The following is a 27,331-nucleotide window of genomic DNA, read 5'->3' on the forward strand; positions in this document are numbered from 1 at the left end:
TTATTGCTGCTGCAGACAGGTGCTGCTGGACCTCAAACCACTGCTGGTGGAAGGTCTCTGGACTCCCGTCTTCCCTTGGTTACAGGCTGGTTTGATGCTAAACTCAACTGTGGAGCTGCAAGGACTGGTTTTACTCTTGTCCTGAGCGCTGAGATGCTTTGCACATGATGGCTGCCCAGAGGATTTCACACCTGTATGGGACTGCAGGGATACCATTTCTCATTCATCATCACACACAAAACCTCATCTCAAAACAACAGTCTACTGTTGTCACCATCTTCTATAGTGGGTTAGTCTGGCGCCATCTAGCGGTGACTACATGACAATGGCCGCCCCAAACATGGTATTACAAAAGCTGCCTAAAAGATTTGGCAGGTCATCACTCTTTAACGTGTTATAGATATAGATCATTTCTGTGTATATTCCGAAGTCTTGACAAGTGTGATATACTGAAGTGCAGGGGTCTTCAATGTTTTCAGGCAAAGACCCCTTAGTTGAGAGAGAGAGAGAGAGAGAGAGAGATGAAGCAGGGACCCCCACAACCTTTTCATAGATTCCATAAATCTTCATCGTTTGACAGCACGATCATCAGTGTATTTTGGATTCATGTCAATTTGTGTTTTCAGATATTTAACCAATTGAGCCTAATAAACTTGACCTTTCAATCTGTACTTAGTCTGCTCTTTTTCCCCTCTACACCAAACCTTTTTGCAGAAAATAGCCAAATAAGCTCACTCACAACACCTAGCAGTGCAAGGCTTTGTGAGCTTGTAGATCTGCTGTTTTTGGCTACAGTTCTCTGAATATTGACATTAGGGCTCAAGTTGTTAATATAAAAAGGATTTGGAGGACCCCCTATTGTAACTCTGAGGACCCCCTAGGGGTCCCAGACCCCCTGTTGAAGACCCTTGCTGTAGTGTGTACTGTATACCCAATAAAACCATGTGAGACAAACCCATTTCGTAGTAGTCTAAAGCAGGCAACATATTGTTAAAAGACTGACCTGTGAGCTGGGGTTGCAGTGGGGCTGACTGTTTTTCACAGTCCAACTGTTCATTTTCATACAACTGGCAGTCGGCGACTTCTTCTTCTGTCTCTACTCCCCAGAGTTTACAGAGATAAGCAGAAGCAGAACAATGAGAGAAGCACACCTGGATTCAAATTACGCTAAATAATGAATAAGAGTTGAACCTTGGGGGATGGATGGTACCTTTACTTCCAAGTGCTGAGTTATCTAAGACGCAGTGAGTCTTAGTTTTAGTCAAAGTTAAGATCATTACCATGAGCTAATTGAGGTGCAAGCCAAGTACGGACAGATCATATACCACCAGACTGTAACTGAAATAGTGAGGCTTTGTTACTGGACACATTTACTTAAGTACAGTAACAAAGTAAGTACTATACCTAATTACTTTTTTTTTGGCAAGCACACTTTCACTCCGCTACATTACAAATATGCTGTAACTATCGTACTTTTGAGTCCACTAAATTTCTAGGAAGGGACTCTTGGGATCCAAACTTACAAAAATATACCATGAATTAGCCACTTAAGCCCTATTTCAAATGTAATGAATATAGCCGATCTACAAGCTCCACTGTTTTTTGGTATTTTTTTCTCCACTGTTTAGGCCTGAGCTGTCAGCCTCTGCCAAACCACCAAGTGACAAACAGCATTGTGACGACTGTGACATGTGATATAGCTGGATTATGCAGCTTTACCCGTTTTGTTGGAGAAATGGGCATCCCGGTGCTGTCCGTGTGTCCGTCATGGCTGGCATTGGCAGCGTTGCGACAGTCGCTGTGGGCAGAGGCCACTCTGGGCTTTGGTGCCGGGCCGTCCGGGGCAGGGTTATTATAGTTAACTAAAACCATGACGAAATAACAAAAACATTTCTGTTAACTGAAATTAAAAATAAAATAAATGGAGAAAAAAAATTCTATAGTCATAAAACTTAATTCTATTGCAGTAAGTTATAGCTTAAACACAATTTCCAAACATTTCAATTTCTGACTTTTTGGCCAAATGTCAGATCAATACCACAGTTTTAAAACTTCAGACTTTTTGCCAATTGTCAAATATAAATACTAGTCTTAAAAAACATAATTCTGACTTCTTTTTTGCCAATTGTCAGATATACATTTTGACAGTTTTCTCGATGTAATTTCAGCTCTAAACCAATATGCAGGATGTGACTGAATATCAGTCATGTCAGACTGCATTCATGCTTTACCCTCTATCTTTACCCTCCATCATCAGAGCCGAGAGGCTCTGATCTCCAGTCAAAACAAAATAAAAATAAAAACAAAGGAAAAATGCAAAACTATGATAACCTTGGTCTGAGGAGGAAGTGGGACAGAGCTCCATCAGGTTGTCTGCCAGCCCTTCACAGTCCATCTCTTGGCCCTCGGCCCCGTCAGGGTCCTCCCGGAACTGACGCATCATCTCCAGCACGTTGGTGGGAGTGGCAGGCGTGCTAGTGTCTCCCTGTTGAACAAAGGGCACAAGTGGGCACCTGAGAACTATTGGGCACCATTTTTTTAAATTGTTTATATATTTTATTTACATTTATTTATGGCCTAATATTTCTACAATTGCAACAAATCGCTACAAAACCGGTGGATATAGTCAGTGATTTTTGGCATAAACAAGAAGTTGAAGGGTCAAATTTGGTCTGATAATGATACCGATCATGCTCAAATCATATATGTAACTATATACTTTAAATTACTTCCGACCATTTTCCCAAGCATATTTTTCTTTATTTTTTGTAAAACATTGAGGTGCCCACAATGTTTAGGTGCAAGTACAAATCCATTTGGATCCATTTTGGTTACATTTGGTTAAATCTTCACACTATTGGAGTTACAAATGGACGAGGCTGATTTTAAAAACGCCTTCTAAATCCTGACCAACGCTTTCTGATAAACGTCTTTATTTAATTTATTCAAAATTACAAAAAAAATCTTAAAAAGGTGTTCCATTCCAAAATGGGTTAAGAGGATTTCACTGTGTTACACGGCTTGACAAAATGATCTTCTTACTGTCATCCAAGGGTTATCCAGGAGCTCATTGGCTGTGATACGGTGGGCAGGGTCTACTTTCAGAAGGCAACTCAATACTTTTTTTGCTGTTGGGAGAAACGCAAGATGAGTCAAAACTCAAGGGTTAGGGTTCACTTCAAGATGAATCAAAACTCAAGCTTCACTTCAAGATGAGTCAAAACTCAAGCTTCACTTCAAGATGAGTCAAAACTCAAGCTTCACTTCAAGATGAGTCAAAACTCAAGCTTCACTTCAAGATGAGTCAAAACTCAAGCTTCACTTCAAGATGAGTAAAAACACAAGCTTCACTAAAAGACTTCCACTCAAGACCCATCCTGTATTTCACTTGTCAATATAGATATTTATATGATCATAAACCATCTTTAAACAAATACAGTATTAAGAGTAAAACTATATAACTATATAAGTTAAATTGTGGTGTAAAAGAATATCACCTGCATTACTGATTGTGTCCCAGATGGGCCCAATGAAGTGGATCTCTCCATTCTTAATCATCTCAAAGAGTTTTTCCTCTGAACTGGACATGAATGGAGGCTCCCCACACAACCTATGGGGGTATTGCATTATTTCTTGTTACATGTATTTGTTGTATATGTACTGTACAATGCAAAGTCCATACAGAGTTCATTTAACACTGACTGTAAAAAATGGTCGGTTGTTTTCACTAGTTTAAATCAATTTTAAAATGATAAATGCAAAACGAACGGTTTTGGACAAACAAGGTTTTCACCCTACAACGACGATATAAGTATGTATGAAGGAAAGAGAGAGAAGCAACACATAACAGAAGAGAGCTGGGAATACAGTACTCACAGCATATACATGATGACTCCTATACTCCACATGTCACACTGTTGACTGTACTCATATTCACTGATCACTTCAGGAGCTGAAACACACATTTGTTTTTCTCTCAGCTTCTGGTTCTCACACATTGTCAAGGACCCCACATTTATACTGTATGTATTGGGATTGTTGTGAGCTTGCCTGTATACAGTATAGAGTAAAGCAGGGGTCTTCAACGTTTTCAGGCCAAGGATACCTTAGCTGAGAGAGAGATGAAGCAGGGACCCCCAGATTCCATATAGTTTCATCGTTTGACAGCACAATAATAAGTGCATTTTGGATTCATGTCAATTTGTGTTATCAGATATGTAACCACTTGAATCGTTAATACTAAATAAACTTTACCTTTCACTCTGTACTTTTCTGCTCTTTTTCCCCTCTACACCAAACTTCCTTGCCGAAAATAGCCGATCTAGCGTTGTGGACTTGTAGATCTGCTATTTTTGGCTAAAGTTTTCCGAATATGGACGTTAGGGTTTAAGTGGTTAATATAAAAAAGGAGAAAAAAAAAGTTTCAATCAAACAAAGATTTGAAGGACCCCCTGTAGTAACTCTGAGGACCCCCTAGGGGTCCCGGACCCCCTGTTGAAGACCCCTGGAGTAAAGGTCTTTGCACACTGCTGTGTTTTCTCGGCCGAATATCAGAGCTATAGCACGTAAATAAGAAAATCAACCTCACGTTATATGTCAATCACGTTTGCACACTGCCGTCCGTTTCGTATTCATTTTTGGACCAGGGTTGATTTTTTCCGGTTTTCGCAACTGTCGCCACTGGGTGCCTTGCTCGCCTCTCCTCTCTCTCTCCTTTGCCTTAAAAACTTTTTCTTTTCTTCTTTTTTTTCAGATTTCAGATTTCCAAACCGCAACGAAAAAACACAGCTGTGTGCAACCAGCTTTAAAGTGTTTTTTATGCTACATTAACAAACTTTGCTGGGGGACCCCCTGGAACACTTAAAGCTTCCTCAGCGGTGTGGATTAAAACATAAAAAATACAATAAGAAGATTCTAAATAGAAAGAAGCAAAAAGCAATAGTGCAGGGGAAGGAAAGAGAGAGTCAAATAGAGTATAGCTATTACTATCCTTAGCAGGCATGTAGGGCAGCAACAAAGGATTTCCATTCCTGTCTGTTCTGGGCCAGCGTCTTTATAGAACCCCAGGTGTGGTGCATATAGCAATTAATTCAGAAACAATAATAATGCTGTACCAGACTGCAATCCTGTATAGCAGGGGTCTTCAATGTTTTCAGGCCAAGGACCCCTTAGTTGAGAGAGAGATCAAGCAGGGACCCCCACAACCTGTTCATAGATTCCATATAGTTTCATTGTTTGACAGCACGATCATCAGTATATTTTGGATTCATGTTAATGTGGGTTTTCAGATATTTAACCACTTGAACCGTCAATACTTAATAAACTTTACTTTTCACTTTACTTAGTCCGTAGTGACTCGGTGCAGCGCTGTGAGCTTGTATATCTGCTATTTTCAATAGTTAAAGCACAAAATAATGTGTAATAATGCATAATTTCCCAGTCTAAATGGGTTAAACCCCCTCCCCCTGGGGGGCCCGCAGTGAATCCTTGTACCCAGGGCCCAGAATTTGGTGCGACACCCCTGTCCCTTGTAGTAACTCTGAGGACCCCCTAGAGTTCCCGGACCCCCTGTTGAAAACCCCTGCTGTATAGTATACAGTATCCTATATGCTATACAGGATATGTACATTATGTACATGGTACGTGTGTGTGTGTGTGTGTGTGTGTGTGTGTGTGTGTGTGTGTGTGTGTGTGTGTGTGTGTGTGTGTGTGTGTGTGTGTGTGTGTACACACACACACACACACACGTGTATACACATAAGAGTGTATGGGGCTACTGAGACTACTTAACATACTGCAGCCCTTATAAAATGTGTACAGGTGTGGTCATACCCATATAGATAGATAGATGTAAAGGTGTGGTCATACCCATATAGATAGATAGATGTATATAGACAGATAGATGTAAGGTGTGGTCATACCATTATAGATAGTGTAAAATGTGTACAGGTGTGGTCATACCCATATAGATAGGAGTCCCACAGGTGGCCTTGAGCATGCTCTCAATCCCAACCCCACCCTTCATCACTGATAAACCAAAATCTGTCACCTGTACGGAGATAATACACAGCAAGAAGAAGAGCAATGCATTATTCACATCTAAAAAGATTTAAAATGTAAGGTTTTAAGGTGCATGTTCAAATGGAACACTCTTGTCAGTAGAGCTAAAGAACAAACACTGGTCTCAAAGCATGGAGTGGAGCCCATAAGCCTATTGCTACGTAAGCAATTTGTTGCATCCATGACTTGGTTAGTCTCTCGAGAACAGACTTCTATGCTCCACAATAGAAATGAAAAGGAACAAAACAGTAGAGGCCGCTTTTATCCCTTTTCTTTGACGATTGTGACTTGGTTGTCCCACACAAGCCACACAAGTGCCAATCAAAGTGACTGCACTGGCCGGGACATGGTAAAACCCATAACAGCATAACATCTGTTTAGCAGACTATGGCAGCTCATGTTTATGTGTACAATGACTAACTAATAACATTTAATAATAATAAAAAATAACACAACTAATTGCTTAATTAGCAACAGTCTTAAGGACTCCACTCTATATTATGAGGGCTCCTGGGGAAACTGGACGACAGTCATTTGGGATCAATATACAGTAAGTAGGAAAATGAGCCTATGTGTTATTTAGTGCGGAGTTGTCTTTTAATTTTAGGCCTAGAATTATTTAATGCTTGAACTTTTGAAAAATAGCAGATATACAAGCTCACAGCGCGGCACCAAGTGCCACGCTGCAAGCTTGTAGATCAGCTATTTTTCAAAAATCATGTTTTTTTGCAAGTCTTTGAATATATATTTTTAAAAGCGAACATTTCTAACTCAAATATTTGCTTCTGGGTGGTCCCTGGAACAACATATTTTGAGATAGGGGTCCGCGGCCAAATAGATGTAATTTTGGCCAAATACATGTAATTTTGGGGGTCCTTGACATGAAAAAGTTTGCGAACCACTGATTTAGAATACATTTATAGAATCGGATCAAAAACTATTCAAAGACTTGCACAAATGTTTTTTCAAAAATAGCAGATCTACAAGCTTGCAGTGCGGCAATTGGTGCCACGCTGTGAGTGTGTATATCTGCTATTTTTTAATAGTTAAAACATGAAATAATGGTTAAAGGGGTTCAAATCTAAAGTGACACAGATTTGGGTTCAGGCCTAAATGGCTTTAGGATGAGTAACAGAATGTAAAGTTTCTAAGTTTGTGTCATCGTCTCACCTTGATGTTGATCATATTGTCAACGTCCACACGGAGATAGCTTTTCACTAGAATGTTCTCCAATTTCAAGTCACGGTGCACTATATCTGAAAGATGAGGGGTTACTTTTACAACCACACACATAATGGTAGAAACACTGATTTTCAGTAGGGTACAGAAAGAATCCTGAATGTTAAGTGTACAAATGTAACAAAATCCATTTAATTCTTCACAAACGAGTTGAACTGAAACTGAAATAAGTCATATGAAAAGATTAGTCTGTATAACTTCTTTAAAACTGTGAGCCATCACAGCTTTGTTGGTGCTGGATGGATGATATAAGACTGGAAATACAGTGGTGTATTAGTTTCCCAAAGAAGTAAAACAGAATAAATTATATTAAAGTGATTTTGTCTAATGGGTGGAGGAGAGTCACGCTCCAACATGGTTTCCTCTGCTGTAATTGAAATATATATATATTTTTATAATCGTCTAAATCGATGAGTCTGAATAACCACTTAAGCCATACTTTATAATTGTCAAGCAAAAGTATAAAGTTCAATAAAGTCGCAGAGTGACGCATTGTGAGCTTGATTAAATCGATTAGTGGACAGAGGTTAAGGAAGGTGACAACTTTAGAGATCAAGATGGTCTGGGAATGAAAGTGAATTGTGTCTGCTGTGAAGTCAGGACCATACGCCACAGTGTGCGGGGGCAGAGGCATGATGACAAAGACATAGCACTGGTATCAATGCAACAGCTGGAACACAAACGTCCCATTCAATTAATTCATGGAAACACTCCATGCCGGGGTCTCCATATGTGCCGCTTGCCAGCCAAATGTCTGACAGCACACACATTTTGAGGCCACAATGGAAATACTCTCAAAAGAATATCTCTCCTATGAAGAAAAATAATATCTCTCCTATGAAGTATGACTTCATACTCCGTGGTCTACGTACACCAGTAAGACTCCCTAATCGGGAGATAAGCGACCGTCAGGTCGGCAACCTCATGGTGGCGCTAGAAGAGGGTCATGTGAGAAATCAGGGGCAGAGGTTTGATTTGCCATCCAATTTGCGTGATTTTAGGCCAAAATCTGTATGAGCAGTGTTCAAAATTGTGTTTTGCAAAAATCTAGTTTCTCCTTTGTCAACCAGAAATATTAAGATTGTAATAAATAATTCAACATAAAATGGATTTCAATGACAAAGCCGTTATCAAGCTAACAAAGAATGTTCTTGACAGCTAAGTTCAAACTGCTTCGTCTTTTTTTAAGGAATATTAAGAAAATAACCACTGTAGCAATTTTAGCAAACAAACAAATACAATTCTCAAAATCGAAATGGCTAAATTGATCCCCTACTAGCTTGCCCCCATTAATGCAAACAATGCACTCCTTCATTGTGCTCCTGTGATGTGAAATGTGGCCATATTTTCCCAAATATGGAGATGACTGAAGTCATAAACCACATGAGATTGACACAATATGTCCATAAATGGGCATTCCCAGATATGGGCTTAATATCGATGACATCAGGGACCTCCATATATGGGCATAAAAGGGACAAGGACGGAATTCATTTGCAAGTGTGACTTGCGTCGCGGCAACCACACTGGTTATCATGAGACTGACACAATATGTCCATATACAGTATGGGCATCTGACATCATAGAATCATAGACCACATGAGGCTTAATGTTGATGACATCAGGGATCTCCATACAGTATATTGGCATAAAAGGGATCGTATTAGTGTGGTTGCCCTAACAGGGCATCATCTGGGAATGCCCATATATAGACATATTATGTCAGTCTCATGTGGTCTATGGTGTCAGACAGCTATGATGTCAGATATCAATTTGCAATTGTCTTGGCCATATATGGAGCATGAGATGTGACCGACAGACGAACATGAGCTGAAAGTTTTCATACTAAATAGCAATAAAAGCACATAATAGCTTAAACATACCTTGTTGGGATATTAACAGGTGTAATTTATGCCATAGAACACATTTCTTTAGCTTACGGTACATTAATTAACCACAGCCCTTATTTTCTGCATGAATGGGGAAAAAAAGCAAACTCACTTCCGGATTATAGGACTACGTACAGCATCAAGTGACTTGCTACCTAATTTGGAAAGTTAAAGTTAATATATTCCCATTGGCATCATTAGTCACTATGCAAGTAAAGTATAGCAGCGCAGAGGGACTCTCCATGTGAAAACACGCCTATTAATCAGTATTCCACCCCAGCTCGTTGTAAATGAATCATTAGCCACATGTAATGGTGCCTGGTTGCCAAGCAATGTCCTAAATTACCTCTAACTACACATTTCACTGTGAGAAGGAGAAAAACAGCATTTCCAAATAAACCCCTCAGACTGAACAAATATTAGTCCAACTCTCTCCTTGACATATGTCTCATTATTATAGATTCTGTAATTGATATTTTATTTTTGGTTAAAAATCTTAAAATGTTTTTGAAAAGATTGAAGCTCTATGTTCTGGTTGTAATGATTGCTATAGAGTGTGTGTTCAGTAACAGGGGTCTCTTCTTTAACACCAGTAAGACGCCCTTAGGGCGAGAAGCGACCTCGCCCTGAAACATCAGAGCTTCTTAATACGGCAGGAGTTAAACTATTAATCTGGCTGGTCGAGTCATCATTGTGATGTCAGCACAGGTCAGCTATATCCATATCTGGAGTCTGTGAGGTCAGATGTAGAGGTATTAGCCAGCTCCATATATGGCGATGTCTTGGCCCATCAGTTACTATACACTATACCATAAAGGGAAAAAAATACCCCCTCAAAAAATCTGCTTTAAGTAGCATGTGAGGGGTCAAACTAGGGGTTTTTAATTATTCTGAATCCATTGCAAGCATTTGTTTTGCATGAAAAACATTCCTTGGGCTAGAACACCCCCCACATAATTGTGAAAAGTGATGACTGATCACTAAACCGTTTTGTGCGGCTGTTTTTAGGCCAAGGAATGTTTTTCATGCAAAACAAATGCTTGCAATGGATTCAGAATCATTTAAAAAACCCTAGTTTGACCCCTCACATGCTACTTAAAGCGTTTTTTGGGGGTATGTTTTTCCTTGTTTATAATATAGTGTATACTAAGTGATGGGCCCAAACTTCTACCCTCTATAAAAGAAATTGCTCAATGCTGACAGGTGGTCAGCAGGTGGTTTCATGAATGTATATATATAGACAACATTTTAGGCCAATAAAAAAAACGATATACCAAATATCATACCTATGCCATAAAAACTAAGTTGGCAGCCGGACTAAGACATGATCTGCAGGTTTTCATACTCTCATCACTGCACTTCCTATTTCACTTTTCTTTTTAAATAACATGCAACATACATCTGGATCTATCTGATTAGGTAATAAACTGATACGAAGAGATAATACTATGTATACTATTCAAACATACTTCATACTAGTACCGTATACCTTCAAATATATAGGCCTATACTATGTCATCCAAAAGAGTCATACAGTAATGGTCTGTCACCAACAGCAGTAATTACACGTAATTGTACAGGTTCTGGTCAAGTAGTCAGTGGATTGCCACACTTGTACAAACCATGTCATTTTCTGGGGAACGAGGTAAAGAATCCCCATCCAATCCACCTCCACCAATTCACAGGCACAGAGGTGTTCTCCAAGAGGCTTTTAAGTGACAATTACAAACTTTTTACCCTAAAAATCATCCAATGCTAATACGTCATCCTAAATTTACAATACTCAATAGCTATATTGCTTATCCAAATTGAGTAAGATATTTATACATTTTGAAGGTCAAGACTTTCTTTTATTGAAATCAGACAGCAATGACATCTGTATACTTTTGTTAGAGAGTATAGGTAACATTATGTATCCCCATATCCACATTTTAGTTGTCGTATTGTTAATGTTTAGGGTAAATATGTGAAGTCACCTTTTGTACTGTCAGACTGTCAAACTACTGGATATCACTACCTTTCTTGTGCAGGTAGACAATGGCCTGAGCTAAGCTACGGATGACATGCCTTGTCTCCTCCTCTGTGAAGCATTTCTTCTTCTTCAATAGCTCCTTCAGTTCACCTCCATCACAGAGTTCAGTGACTAGATACACCCGCTAAAACAAAAACAGTGGCAAATAAAGCTTGTCACTAACGGAGCAGTACTGTATGAGTGCTCATCCATGTCGTTTATGCATTTCACAGCCGTAGGATTAAGATATTTCTCACATGCACAACACTGTTCCCTTCATTTGCTTTGCTTTGCTTCGGATTTTCATATTGAAAATAGCAGTCTTACTTTGGGTGTTTCAAAGACCTCCTCGAGATGTATTATGTGAGCGTGATTCACATGTTTGAGAATGCTTACTTCCCGTTCCAGCAATCTCACCCCCGAGCTCCCTGCCTGCAGTGGTAAGAAGTAAAGGAGTCTTAAGCATGGAAAAGGTGTTTTCAAATGTTTAAGCTGGCTTTAAATGAGTAGTTCACCCCCAAAATGACTTTTTTTCCGAATTGATTAGTTACACCATGGAGACATGACTTCAATAATTCTTTGTATTTGTCGTATTCCTAAAAAAAAAGAAAAGAAAAAAGATTATAGTAAATGTACCCTCAATGGCCGGGTTTCCCAAAGCGATTTTAGCCCATCGTAAGCCCATCGTAGCTCACGCATGGTCGTAGAGACCAAGCCCCGATCGTCATGTTCCCGTGTTCATATGGGTTCGGGAAGAGCGACTTATTTAGCCCCATACAACTACACCAACATTCAGATTTCACAAACAAAGTGCTTAATAAAGTCTCACACCTGTCTAAATACGGTACGGCTTTCTATAATTACCCGTATCCTCAGTTTTCTTTAATAAGAAGCCTTTTTATCCGATCACTGTCTGTTTATCTCAATGGGGTTGGTGCGCATGGGGAACGCCAGGAAATACATGGGTTCAAAACAGAACGCGATCGGATAAAAAGGCTTCTTATTAAAGAACACGGAGGATACGGGTAATTATAGAATGCCGTACCGTATTTAGACAGGAGTGAGACTTTATTAAGCACTTTGTGAAATCGGAATGTTGGTGTAGTTGTAGGGGGCTAAATAAGTGGCTCTTCCCGAACCCATGTAAACACAGGAACATGACGGTCGGGGCATGGTCTCTACGACCATGCGTGAGCTACGATGGGCTAAAATCGCTTTGGGAAACTCGGCCAATTGATTCTGGATGGGGACCCAAATGCATGGGCCTGGATGGGGACCCAAATAAGGCCCTGGATGGGGACCCAAATGCATTTGGGTCAGAATCAATGGGGGTAAATTTAGGGTCAAGGGTCAAGTAAATTTACCCCCATGGATTCTCACACAAATGCATTTGGGTCCCCATCCAGGGCCTTGTATTTGGGTCCCCATCCAGGGCCTTGTATTTGGGTCCCCATCCAGGGCCTTGTATTTGGGTCCCCATCCAGGGCCTTGTATTTGGGTCCCCATCCAGGGCCTTGTATTTGGGTCCCCATCCAGGGCCTTGTATTTGGGTCCCCATCCAGGCCCATGCATTTGGGTCCCCATCCAGAATAAATGGTGGTAAATTTACAATGATAATTTTTCTTTTGTCTTAGGAACGCGACAAATACAAAAAAATAATATTGAACTCAAGTCTCCGTGGTGTGACTAATCAATAGGAAAAAAATCATTTTGGGGGTGAACTACTCCTTTAAAGCTATTCTTTCACCACATCAAACAACACAGAATTCCCAGAGGAATCGCACATGTACTAACCTTCTCTTTGTTCACCTTCTTAACAGCCCATTTCTGCTGTGTCTCAATATGAGTGGCTTCACAGACGACCCCAAACCTACCTTGACCCAATTTCCTTCCAAATGTGTATATTTGCTGGAGGGGTAATGGAGGAAACCATTAATAGATCTGCAAAGTATAACAGTCTGCGAAAGAATATGATTCACTCTCAGTTTATACTAATATGTCCGTTCATGAGTTTTGGTGTAATGCCACATTAACTCAAGACCTAAATCCTGAAGTGGATCTTAATTTTCCAGCACTTTGGAAAGAAATGGAAGTTTTCCGGTCTCTAGAGCTGCGGAATATAGTATTTCTAATCAAGTTACAAATGATTAAGTTGCTGCCACAGTTCATTCAATCTCAGGTCTAATTAACTTGATCATTATCTCTGCACATGCAAGGCTGAGCACTGCCTGCTTTGGATTTGGCAAAGAGAGAGCAGTCAAACTCCCTTGAGAAGTGGGCGTATTCAGGAGTAAAGTGGAGTGTGATCCACAAGTGCAGTGTGGAGTACACTATTAGAGGTCACCACCAGTGAGTCTGTATGGTTGCCCCAGAAGTGCCCCTGGGGTAGTGGCGATATGGAAAAATACAATATCACAATACGTTTCCAAGCAGTATCACGACACACAATCGTATCACGATTCTTTTTCATGTTGGTTTTTATGGTTAATTTTCAAGTTACAACAGTACAACCACCTACAAGGTAACAAAAACTAAAAGAAAAAGGAGTAACCATTTAGACCAGTGGGCCTCAAAGTGGGGTCCAGGGACTACACGTAAATTGACCCTTATAAGTATGTAACTCTGACAGTATACAAATGAAACCAAATGGACCCTTTTGTATACAGTCAGAGTTAGGGGAGACCTTGACATTTTAAAGTTTGAGAACTACTGATTTAGACCAAAATGCAGGTTTAAATTAAATTCTACAATGAATCTCTGTATTAACAACTCAACAGGATTTCTTTATAAGGCTCCCTCATTGTATCACGATATATACGATATCTCTCAAAAGGCATATCGTGGAGACATTGTATCGTCTCAACAAGATTTATCACCATATCGCCCACCCCTACCCTGGGGCAGTAGAAGAGATCGTTAAAGAAACTAATGCATAAGAGTTCTTCATACCTGGAGGTCAGCCTCCTTCTCCATGCGGGTGTGAGGCACCTTCCTCTCTGGACTTCTCCCTCGGGACAGCTTTGAGGCCATTTTCATGCCTCTTCCACAAACATCTGGCTGTGTCACCACCAGAGATGATGTGGGCTAGTCAGCAAGAAAAATCACACACAAGATGGAAAAAAACAGCCTGTTATTGAGTTAGTGCCCTGAGCCTACAGTCTGACTACAACATTAAACTAGAACTGTACTCTGTCGAGGTGCCAACTTGCTCCTTGTTCACAAGTAGGCCATGTATGGCCTTTAGCCAATGAGGGAGCAGCGTTCTTGGTGACATCACTACCAACAGCGACCTGATATACAACAACACCCACATGAAATCTTTTGTAGTTTTAGAAAAATGGTTCTCCGCCAGCTCAAGTAGGTTATTGTGGGGCAGCATGTTTGGAATTTGCCAATCAGGATGGAATGAAAAATTGGTTTGCAAAATTCTGGTGCCGCTATAATAGGGCAATTTTATGGCATTTGTTCCTCAAAGTGCGAATGTGCGTGCAAAGTTTCAATCGGACGCTGCGTTCATGATTTGCAACATATTGTTCAAAACGGGCCACTCCTGCAAACTTCAGATGTCAATCTTAGCCAATCAGGATCGAATATAAAAGATCTAACAGATCCGTCTTGATCACACGCTTACAAAGTTTTACACTGGCCGGAGGAGTTATAGGTCAAAACAAAATCAGCCTGTTAGAGCACCACCATGAGGCTGATTTGAAAAGCTTCCAGTTTCATTTCTTCCTCTGCCCAGTGTGAATGTGCATGAAAGATTTCACAGAAATTGATTTGAAGCATTTTGTTCAAAACAGAGCACTCCTGCAAACTTTGGAAGCCAATCGTAGCCAATCAGAATGGAATATGAAAAATCTGAAAGACTTCATTTGTTTAATGACTGTACCGATTTGCGTGATGTGTGGAAAAAATCTGATAGAGTAATATCAAAAAACATCAAAAAAATTCTGCCTCCTAGTGGTGCCATGTGAAAACGTATGGGCAGAGGTTCTGCTCTGCCACCCAGGGAGAGTGCGTGCCACATGTGTAAATATCGCCGGTGCAGACACCAGGGCCCAGACGTGCAGGGTTCCATGAAGCGATTTCCAGTTATACTATTGGCCGGGCCCCTTGACGACTTGGCTTTGTCGACTCAAGCTGCGATCTTGATAAATAAAAAAACGACTACCACGTTTGGGCATAAATCAATGGAATATAAACACAAGACTTTTGGTTACGCCACTGGTGCATGCCATCGTGCCAATGGTGCCAGAGATTAGCTGTCCACAGACGGAAGGCCACGCGGACACACACACAGGGTTCAAAACATAGTCTCGGCCATGCCTTTCGGCCTGGCGGAGACAATAAACCACCAATTACATTGTACTGAAATCACAGAATCGTTTACCAGAAATATTGTTGTACACTACTCATACAAGTAGTTATAATGTAGTAATTCTCTGTACCAGAGTCAAAACTAAATGTGGAGTGCAGCGTTCAGTTTTTATGCACCCCTTATCTGGAACAAACTCCCAGGAAACTGCAGGTCTACAACTCTCAATTCTTATAAATCAAAGCTGGAGACTTTTATGTTTGCTGCTGCCTTTTACTGACTTTTTTGATTCATTTCTTATGCTGCACTGAAATTGTTTTCTCATATTTTTTATCTGTTTTGTTTGAGCTTATTTTTATTTTCTATTCTCTTTAATAAGCATGTCTAATTTTATTCAAATGGCCTTTTATAGCGTGTTTCTGTCGTTTGCACTGTCTTAATGTTTTGTGTGAAGCACTTTCAATTGCCTTGTAGAAATGCTGCTATACAAACACTTGAATTGTGTGAGATATTACTTTGATGGTCTGTGTGTGTGTATTTAAAGTGCCTGTGTTCTCTTCACCTAAATAACAAGGGTGAAATTAACTCAGATGACCTGAGACCAGTCAGTCAGTCACAGGCCACCCCGGCAGGAGGCCTTACACCAAGGATATTCAACTAGATTAGGCAGGGGGCCACAGTTGTAAAATTACTTGAAACCGGGGGCCACCAGACAAAAATAATAATAATGGTTGACCGGTTAACAGTGCAGGGAAGGGTAATCTGACAAAAGTTGCATTAAAGTTGCATTGCTACATTTTCAGTGACACATCAACAGGAAGCACAACATTTGTTTTCAATGCAGTTCGTCCATTACATCATGTCACCTCCTTCCATTTGTAGCTTCTGTGCTTCTGAGTTTTGAGTGGTTTTGGTCCATCGCATCAAAGAAAGAATTCTCCATCTTATCCATTAGTTTTTACACCATAATGTGTTTCACACGATGACTCATATGTCATGATGCACTAACTCCCAACTATTGGTTCATGAAACACATCTTAAGATCCTGTGCCTTTATCAGCCAGGGACTGAAATATAAAGGCCTTTCATTCATACAAACATAGAAACACTTCAGAACCATGTCATCCTGCCCCTCACTACACTTCTCACAAAGACACTTCCGTGGCAGGGATCCGCACACAGAACACATTGAAATGCATACTTCTTGTTTTCTCAAATTCATAATCAAAGCCTGTGCAGTGTGCACTAAAAAGGTCTGGCACATACGTAAATGTACAGTATGATGCAGTCAGTAATGCACCATGTGCATTATGGTCCAGTAGCCTACCTATACTGTGCAATGGACATACTGTTGTACTATAGCACAAAATACTGGACTGGAAAATAGCAGGCAACATGCTGATGTCACAAGTTTTGGTTAAAGGTTATGAAAAGTATTTAAGAAAATGTCATCCCGTAAAACCAAAGATCCAGAATATATTTTTCCTCAGAGCACAGTCGCAGTCAGGCCAGGTAGTAGAAAGCAATCTTAGCCAATCAGGATGAAATATGAAAAATCGGACCAGCTTGATGCTGTTGAATATAGAGATAATGTGTACCAATTTGCGTGATGTTTAGCCAAAATCTGTAGGAGTAATGGTGGGGCAGATGTTCTGCTCTGGCGGAGATTAGCTGTACAAAGACGGACAAACACACACGCATACGCACACACACACACACACACACACACACACACACACACACACACACACACACACACACACACACACACACACACACACACACACACACACACACACACACACACACACACACACACACACACACACACACACACACACAGGACAAAACATGGTCTCAGCCACCCTTCGGCCTGGAGGAGACAAAATAATTATAAAAAGTTTGAAATCTTGTTTGAAAATTAACCAATCTGGAAACCAGGAATTTCAGGGAGGCCATTAAGGCCATGGCCATCATTGACCCTCAGTTTGGCCTTGTGCCCCTCATGCCCTGAGGCCACAGTCGCCTTAATGCCCCAGCTGACTTTACCACTTTCTCTCTGTCTCTTTCTTGTCAATATGTAGACAGTAGACACCAGTGTCTCTTTCTTGTCAATATGTAGACAGTAGACACCAGTGTCTCTTTCTTGTCATCATGTAGACACCAGTGTCTTTTGTTGAGATTCTGAATTCTTGACTGCCCCGAGTCCTTATCTTTAAACCAATCCAGTAACTTTGATTGGTGCAGGGCTGAGCATGAATCAGATTGTAAGAGTGTTTATTTGATGGCCTTCCTGCCCTGGCATTTGACCTTTGTGCTCTCAAAAAATGTACTGCAACAGTGGCTTTGCCCCGACATGCCTGAACTTCCCGGCCTGCTGGTGGTAACCCATTCTGTAAAAATGCTTTTGCCTCTGGGGGCACCATCTCCTTTTTTGTGTAGAAACGGGAACTTGGTTTGGCTCCTCCCCCTTCTAAATCCACTTCCTCCCAGGTGCTTCTGTGTTCATTCCTACTAACAAAAACACTAGATGTTTAGGGCGGTGGTGCTGACTGATTAGAAATGCAAACTTGCCAACCAATTATTTATGTCACTGATAGACAGGTAGACAGGTTTCACTGCCCTGCTCTAAGACAGACAGACCTGGTGCCATCCTGTAATGAGCATTGATTAGAGAGGACCAATTTGGGTGAAGTGATCTTTTAAGTGCACCTTTCCCAGACTCAAGGACGCTGTGTGTGCATGCATAGTTAAAGGAGTAGTTCAAATGACTTTTTTTCCTATTGATTAGTCACGCCATGGAGACTTGAGTTCAATAATATTTATTTGTATTTGTCGCATTCCTAAGACAATAATTTGATTATAGTAAATGTACCCCCATTGATTCCCCATCCAGTGCCATGCATTCGGGTCCCCATCCCGAATCAATGGGGGTAAATTTACTATAATTGTTTTTGTGTGTGTTAGGAATGCGACAATACAAAAAAATATTATTGAACTCAAGTCTCCATGGCGTGACTAAGCAATAGTAAAAAATCATTTTGGGGGTGAACTACTCCTTTAAAAACAAAATAGCCTATTTGATCTGTTCGCTGTTCATTATAAACCTAGCCTACAGAACATCTCTATGTCCTTTTAGTCCGTTAACAGTAACAGTGTTGTATCTGTACTGTACTGTGTGTACGCTTTGTTTCCACTTCGCCTATGCAACATTTTTAAATACAGTGGGATAATATGTAAATGTACTCCAGTATAATGTAGCACTGTCAGTCTCAAACACAGGACAAGGACATTGGCAGAACATTTTATCAACACAATGCTTTGAATATAATAATAGGTTTTTACTTCCATTGAATCAATAAACCATAAAGTAGAGTCTCTCTGCAGGTCCCTAGCTCACCTTGTTATCTTGCCACCACTAGTTTCTGACAAAACGGCAAGGCTATAACTGCTATAGGTCTGATATATTAACTTTAAACACAATTTACCCAGCTTGAAAAACACTCTCTAAAGCCAAATTAAATGTAAAGCAATTATCGTGTGATGACTGGGAGCAGTGAAGTGAATCTACCACACGGACAGCAATTAATTATTAACAAGGAAGCGGTGTCTTTAACCTCTTCACTTGGTGCATTATCTGATCCCTGACAGGACTCTCATAACAGGCCTGTCTCTCCCATTATCTCCTGTCTAGTTTCTAATCAAAACGATTGTGACAGCCTCTGGAAATCCCAATCACCTCAATCACAGCTCATTTGTAGGAGACAGAAGCATGTGACGAGTGTATCATTGGGGACTCTGGGGCCAGCTGGTGGGGTGGCTTGCACCGCAGATGCCTCGGAGATGAGCGTGCCTTGTCCTTAACCCCGACAAAGAGGAAATAAGATATCACGGTCAGGTCAGGGCACCAAGTCTGACCTTAAAATGGATAACAACAGTCTGGAGGCACATGTCTTGAATAGCTTGTAGCCTGGGTTTCTCTCAGTGTAGTCGAGACCACTGTTTCTTAAAAGTATAGAGTTTGGAACCACATTTTTTTTAGATTCTCACAAAGTTTTGAGAGAGAGTTTTTGGAGTCACATTTCTGCTTCTGATGTGTCCTAAATTATTGAGTCATTAGTCATGTCTGTCTGTTCCTATAGAGTAGACAATTACCCATACTACATCAAGAAACACACGTCCCAGACTAAGAAGGCTAAAGCAGCCTAAATACACTCAGAAACCATCACTCATGGCCAAGCTCCAATGGACCCCAGAATCATCACATTTGAACCAGGACAGAACCATGACTAATTCAGACCTGGGGCCCGTTTCACGAAGGCAGAATAAAATCATCCTGGATGTAAGATAACTCCAGGTTTGACCAAGTCTACTTTATTACGTTCCACTAACGCCAAGCCAGGCTAAATGTGCATTCACGTCTTTCCCAGTAGACCATGAGGTAGAGCACACATTTATTCAACAGCCCACATGTTTGATTACAGATTTACTGATCCTGAAATGGAGAAGAAGCGCTTACGAGGAAGTAAGCTTATGAAAGAAATACTGCGGCTACTTTGGGGGACAATAGTGGATAGGCTGAATGTGTATGTACCCCCAAAATATAGGCTACGTTTATTGACCAGTGACCACTGCTCTTAACTAGAGATGTGCCGATTGATCGGTGAGTGATCGCGATCAGACGATAATGCCTCTATCGGCTTTGATCGGTATCGGCTTTGCCGATCTACAAGCTAGATCAGATATTTTCACAATATTTATCTGTGGGACTGAATGTAACCTCAGCTTCAACTCCTACAAGTTGAATTGGATACTAAAGGACCTCAACCTGCAATCTCCTAATGTTTATACTTAATATACAAAGTAAATGTTTTGTAAGAAGAATCATTAAATATATAAATGCTGCTACAGTAACACAATAAATAGAAGAATTTATGGTTTTGATGCTGTGATCGGGAATATCGGTATTGGCAGATGCCGATTCCAGTTGATCGGTGATCGGATTGCCCCCTAAAATGGCAATCGGAGCATCTCTACTTCTTAAACTGAAATCATCATATAAATAAAGATACTTAATATAACAGAATTCTTCATGCTGTTAGGCATAATATACAACAATCAGTACATGTATTTATTTTACAAAAAAGCTATATGAATAAACCACAGGTACAGATGCCCTACTACTGTATAGCTAACCTCTGGCTGTTTCTGGACATTCCAGGAAGGTAAAGGCTGTATTTTAACTACTGCGTCTATGGAAGTGGGTCTTCAACTGCAGACAAGGCCCTCATCTTATAACACAAATGCAATTAAAGACTCCTACAGAGACAGGTTAGGTTCAATCAGCAGCATTACTAAATTAGCTACTGAAAACTCCTTGTTACTGTTTTAACGTACAGGCTAGTATAGTTGGATATTGCATGTTTTTTTTCTGGTCAACTCAATTAATAATATGGAATTGATTAGTTGGACCAACACTAACCCTGATCTTATGAATGTGCAGTAGATGACATAATGCCAATTTTCACCATGGGCTTTGTTCACTTCATGCACTGTGGTGCTGAAAGATGAACCAACATCAATACACATCCAGGCTGGTCAGGAGCCACTGCCTTCATACAGACATACCTTATCAGATTTCAAGAGGAAGTAATTCTGACCGATAGAATGTCACCAATCAAGTAATAAGAGTTCTCTATCTTTCTGTGAGAAGCACGACGTGTTCTATAGCCTCCTAGAACACAAGTCCCTAGATTGTGACATAAGCAGGGGTGTCACAAGGGGGGGGGGGGGGGGGGGACTGAGTTACTAGGGCCCAAGGTGGAGGGGCCTTAATTATTTTATACTTTAGCTATTGAAAAATAGCAGATATACAAGCTCGAAGCGTGGCACAGATTGTATATCTGCTATTTTTGAGCGGTGGTCACAACGCTCCTATACGTGGCCGTGTGTGTGGGTCTGTCTGTCTGTCTGCGTGTCTGTCTGTCTGTCTGTCTGTAGCCTGCAGTAACCTTTTCTGACCACACATGTTAAGGGAGGGGTGCTGTTGTTCAGGCCAGGCCAGACCAGGCACACACACACACACACACACACGCGCGCACACACACACACACACACACACACACACACACACACACACACACACACACACACACACACACAGGGGGGAAGGGGGGAAGGGGGGAACAACCGCTCAGTTCACACGGGTGTGATTTTTCTATAGTTAAAGCATAAAATAATGCGTAATAATGTGTTCCCAGTTCCCCCTATGAAGAACATTCATGAGGGGCCCGCAGTGAATCCTTGTACTACCCACTAGACAGGGCCCAGAATTTGGTGCGACGCCCCTGGACATAAGTGTTAAAGTGTGTGGGGGAGTTTGAGATTGAAATTCAAATTGAATATCACACTTGATATCACACTTGTCTTTACACGATAAGGATCGCAGCCACCACACTTGGCAGGAGTTACCGACTGTGCCTTAATTATGTCTGCTGTTTGGCCGTTTGGCCACGCACACGTTTTTATGGTATACTCGCTGTTGTTTACTTTCAATATTTAACCTATGAATAAAAAGAAAATATAGTGTGATCTCTTCAATATTGTTAAAAACTTAAATGTGGGAGCGCCCGCTGGCCTACTGGTCCAGACGCATACCACTTAGGCATTGATGCCAGACAGTGTCGCCGGTTCAATTCCTGATCCGGACGACCTTTGCCGCCTGTCACTCCACATCTCTCCCCCCATTTCCTGTCAGTCTACTGTCCTATCCAAAAAAGGCATAAAAAGCCCCAAAACTAATCTTTAAAAAAAATAATAATAATAAATAAATGTGTTGTTACTGTTACATCCCTTAATTTCCCTTCCAAGGGCAGCCTGGTTGGCTTTATCAAAATAATCAACAGAATGATGTCCTTTGTTAATAGGCCTACACTACAGTAGGACCACCAGAACAATATGTTTTCTTACAGCAGAGACTTTCCACATGGAAAGTTGTGTCTGAACTATATTCTGATCACACAGCCATACTCAATTATTACTGGGCTGCTTGGCCCAGTCATTTGATTGATATTCATCCATAGCAATGTACCCTTCAGATGTTAAAAAATGAGTGGGATCTGCAAAGGCAACAGTAGATTTGTTGACTTGGTGTAACAAATGATCGGCTAATAAGACTCTCTTCAACAAGTCATCATTAACATAGCTAAGCCTTACAGGTTTACCTGCTACAATTAAAATGAAAATAAAGACTGAAGTCAGTCTTGCTTGCCGTAGAACCGAAATGTAATTTTCCCTCATCTGAAACGTAATCACTTATTGACAGCATGGCTTTGATGACAAATGATAAACTTCACACTCCTAATGAAGCATGGAATTACATTACCTGATGAGGCAAGAAATTGCATGTTTAGAATGCAAATATTGAGACAGACTACTTCACTAACTTATGGGATAAATAAATCCTAATCTTACAAAGAGAAACTCATTTGATAGTGTGCTGTGTAAGTGACACAGCAACTAGGATCCTTGGTTCAATTATTTTAACATTCACTCTCCCAAATTATCTTTGTATATTTTTGTATATCCCATACAATGTTCAGATAGAATTAAAGGGATTTTTCACTTTTGTTTTTAATTGGGTCATTTTATCGTCTACCCAGGCTTTTGTGAGCATTCCAGACAGTTTTTAAGTTGCTCTATTCAGTATTTAGATATTGATATTAATTAAATCAGAAACACCCCCTTCCTATACAAACCCATTGTAATTTCAAACTCATACTGCTCTCCTAATATTTGAATAATAATAATAATGGATTGCATTTTTATAGCGCTTTTCAAAGCAAGTTGCGAACTCAAAGCACTTTTCAATGGTCCATTCATTCATACATTGAAGCAGCGAACATTCAACACCAGCGTCCTCACTTCCCACATTCACACACCAATGGTGGCAAGCTTGCGCCGACAAACTCATTGGAGGCAATGTGGGGTTCAGTATCAGACCCTTGTAGCGAGACCGCATTATTGCGACCGTCAGGTCGCAAGTTACTATGAAAAGCTCCACCGTCTGTCTGTCTGTCTGTCTGTCTGTCTGTCACGCCATGCCACGCCACGCCACGCCACGCCACACTTTTGCCCCTACTCTTATCTCTGCCACTGTTGCCCCTATCCATGCCAAACTTTGCACACACACTCCTTGGCTGGCAAATCACAACCTCCGCTCCTGATTTCTCACATGGCCCTCTTCTAGCGCCACCATCAGGCCGATCTTTGCAAAACACATTTTTGGACACTGCTTCTACAGATGTTGCCCTAAAATCACACAAAGCGGTACACAGTATCTCTAAAGTCATTTCATCAACATGGATCTGTCCCATTTCCCATATTCCCTCCTGATTGGCTACTATTGCCTGCTAAAGTTTGTGTATGCGACGTGACGCTTATCTCCCGATTACTTGTGACGTATTACAATGCTACAAGAGTCTTAGCGAGTTGTCAGACAGTCTGGCTGGATCGTTGGTAAAACTGTCCTAGTGGCTCTACACATGCACAAATGCAAAATATAGGACCCTGTAGACCTTCTGCTAACTGTTAGCGACTACTGAGGAAACCTTGCACAATCTATTAGTCCGTTGTTTCCATAAAAAATGTTTTTACAAAGTGTCACTGCTTTTCCTCGTTTGCCACAATGTTAGTTGCAACAGCGGCTCCTTGGTGGCTAGGATGCATTATTGTGCATTCTTCCGTCTACACATACTGTATGTCATGTCCTTGCGCGAATAGGGGAAGGCATCAACGTCACGTGATAAGTGCGGCCATGTTCAACCAACTTTATGGAAAAGCAGTGACACTCCGACACACACTTGGTAAAAACTATTTGTATTTTTATTGAAAACAACGGACTAATAGATTGTGCAAGGTTTCCGCAGTAGTCGCTAACAGTTGGCAGAAGGTCTACGGGGTCCTATATTTTGTGTAGAGCCACTAAGACAGTTTTGCCAACCATCCAGCCTGACTGTGTGACAAATCGCTAAGACGCTTCTAGCGTGAAAAACAAATAAAAAGTGCGCTAGAAGCATCGTAATCTAAGGCTAATACTTGAGGGGGCCGTTGAATTTCCTTTTTCATTTATTTTTAATATATCGTTTTCAAATGAAAAAATAAAAAATAAAATAAATGAAAAAAGTAATTGAAAAACATGGCCCCTCCCTCACGTATTAGTAGGGCAGTATGAGTCACCAGAACCAAGGATGGGTGTTTTCGATGAATCTATCATGGTTACATTTTGAAGTTAGTATGGGTTTTGTATAGGAAGGGGGCGTGTCTGATCAAAAGGAACATCAAATATATAAATAGTATTTATTAGGTTGCTTGATTCAGTATTTATTAAATACTGAATCAAGCAACCTAAAAACTGTCTGGGGTGCTCACAGCAGCCTGGGTAAGTCACTTTATTTTAAAGTGAAATATCCCTTTAAGACATACAATGTACTTTTTGAAACAAATGAAACTCTACCCGACAGCTAAAGGTCAATTGGGCTCTATTTGCACATGTCTACAGTCTTAGTTGTTTTAGTTCCTTCACTCCTCTGCTATCAAGCCTGTTCCCTCAAACAAACCCTCCAAGTATCCTTTTGTCTTGTTGGAGTGTCCGTTCTTTTGTGTTCTTTGAGTGTTCATGAGCAGGAAAAACATGTTCATGCAAAATATCAAATTGCCCCATGCACTTGCTTTAGAGAACATGTTGCCAGGAGACCAGCAGGGTCAAATGGACTTAATCATGGTACAAGATAATCTCTGCTCTAGCTGGGCTGGTCTTTAGAGTCCTACACGTCTGGAAACATGTGTGCCATTGGAAACCAAGGACAAATCAACACCCAGGGAGAAGTCGACAAGGACCAAATTCAGGCTTGAACGTTTAGATCAGGGGTCTTCAATGTTTTCAGGCCAAGGACCCCTTAGCTGAGAGAGAGATGAAGCAGGGACCCCCACAACCTTGTCATAGATTCCATAAAGTTTCATCGTTTGTCAGCACAATTGTCAGCTCAGTGTATTTTGGATTCATGTCAATTTGTGTTTTCAGATATTTAACCACTTGAACCATCAATACTTAATAAACTTGACCTTTCACTCTGTACTTAGTCTGCTCTTTTTCCCCTCTACACCAAACCTCTTTGCCGAAAAAAGCCGATCTACAAGATCACAATGCCTCGCAGCGCGAGGCGTTATGAGCTTGTAGATCTGCCATTTTTGTCTAAAGTTCTCAGAATATGGACGTTAGGGTTCAAGTGGTTAATATAAAAAAGGAGAAAAAAAATCTATCACACAAAGATTTGGAGGACCCCCTGTAGTAACTCTGAGGACCCCTAGGGGTCCCGGACCCCCTGTTGAAGACCCTTGGTTTAGATGATTTGTTGACAAATCAAACCCTAAATAGAAAATAGGTATGGGGCTGTTAAGTCTGACATCATTTTGTAGGCAGAGGAGATCTTTTGGGGACAAAAGGCCCCAGCGCCTGTGAATCTTTTTACTATTTTTACTGTTTACTAATTTTTCTTCTCTTTGTTGTTGAAAGGAAAGTGGTAGAATTATACTTTAGTCGTTATTTTTGTCTCGGATCTGTTGAAATAGCGAGGGACAGATATTGATAATAAATCTGCTTGGAGGTCTGAGGTCTGACTACAAAATGATGTCACGGCTTAAAAGCCCCTAATTAAAAGTACATTGAATGAATAGCCTAAAATAAAGGACATTTATGTTTTGTCATGTCATGTCGGGACACTAATTTCATCCAATCAATTTATTTAGGAGCTTTTGTAATCCACCTGAAAATGTGTTTTTCTATCTCACTATTCACTATGAGAATGAGCTGCTTATCCACTCTCTGTACCATACACACAATGGTATAATAGCATGTAAAGTCATCTGACAGCAAATGAAAGAAGGTTTAACTTTAAACTGTGTAACTAAAAGTATAGTATTGTGCTAAACATTGATTTGTCCATCATTAGATTTTTTCCTTTTTGCAATTCTTGCAGCTTAAATAATGCTAAACACCCTAGGGACAGACACAGGGTAGACATGAGGCCCAATTGTAATTGACTTAATTAATTTGAAGTTCCCTTTAGCGTACGTTGTCATGGCAACAGAATACCAAGTTAATGCCTGCCACTAGCGAGCTAGTAAAATAAAGCCATCGTGGGATGCTAGTCATACATATTTACCTTGTGTACAATGCCACGAGCCTCCTGTTTATGTCCATCCGATGCCACAGTGTGGTTTGTCGCAGATCATGATTGATAAAAACACATCATTTCTATCAAACTTTCCTTGTGCACAACACACACATTCGCACACACACACCCGGTGAGAACAGTATGGAGCTATGCTACCGAGTCCAGCGACTACGGAAACTGACCGGGGACAAAACAGTGGTGGAAGGTAACAATTGTACATTTAGCCTACTCAAGTAGTAGAAGTACCGTACAATGACGAGGCTTTACTTGAGAGTAGGCTATTTCTCTATTTATTTTACTTTTACTCCACACTACTTCTCAGAGTTGGATCCAATTATTGTAGGCACATTTTTACTCCACTATTAAATGTAATTAAAAACCTTGGTTATTACTTTAGTTTAATAGTTACTTTGTATCTGATTATGATTACAAAACATGCAGGCTACAACTTCGGCCATTTGAAAATAACCAATCTACAAAGCTCACAATGATTTTTGTGCATTTGAAAACTTGATGAGACATTCTGCTCAATGAGTAGGCCTAGTCTACTTACTTTTGGTATTTTAAGTAGTCTACATTTTGA

At 40.6% G+C, this 27,331-nt stretch overlaps 1 protein-coding gene across 1 annotated transcript; it reads right to left on the bottom strand.

Moving 5' to 3' along the window:
• On the bottom strand, positions 1–26,876 carry stk33 (serine/threonine kinase 33; the record flags this gene model as incomplete). The annotated part of the gene is made up of 14 exons (XM_080730205.1): positions 26,737–26,876; positions 14,149–14,283; positions 12,994–13,107; positions 11,527–11,631; positions 11,206–11,344; positions 7,231–7,316; positions 5,962–6,049; positions 3,877–3,952; positions 3,498–3,610; positions 3,043–3,128; positions 2,332–2,485; positions 1,720–1,862; positions 1,004–1,096; positions 1–201 (listed from the first exon to the last, which is right to left on the bottom strand). The coding sequence occupies exons 2-14, from the start codon at positions 14,233–14,235 to the stop codon at positions 1–3; spliced, it is 1,485 nt and encodes a 494-aa protein (XP_080586331.1). The 5' UTR covers positions 14,236–14,283; positions 26,737–26,876.
• Between the last annotated feature and the right edge of the window lie 455 nt (positions 26,877–27,331).

Source organism: Nannobrachium achirus, assembly GCF_963921795.1.
Source record: "Nannobrachium achirus genome assembly, chromosome: 7".
Taxonomy (NCBI): Eukaryota; Metazoa; Chordata; class Actinopteri; order Myctophiformes; family Myctophidae; genus Nannobrachium; species Nannobrachium achirus.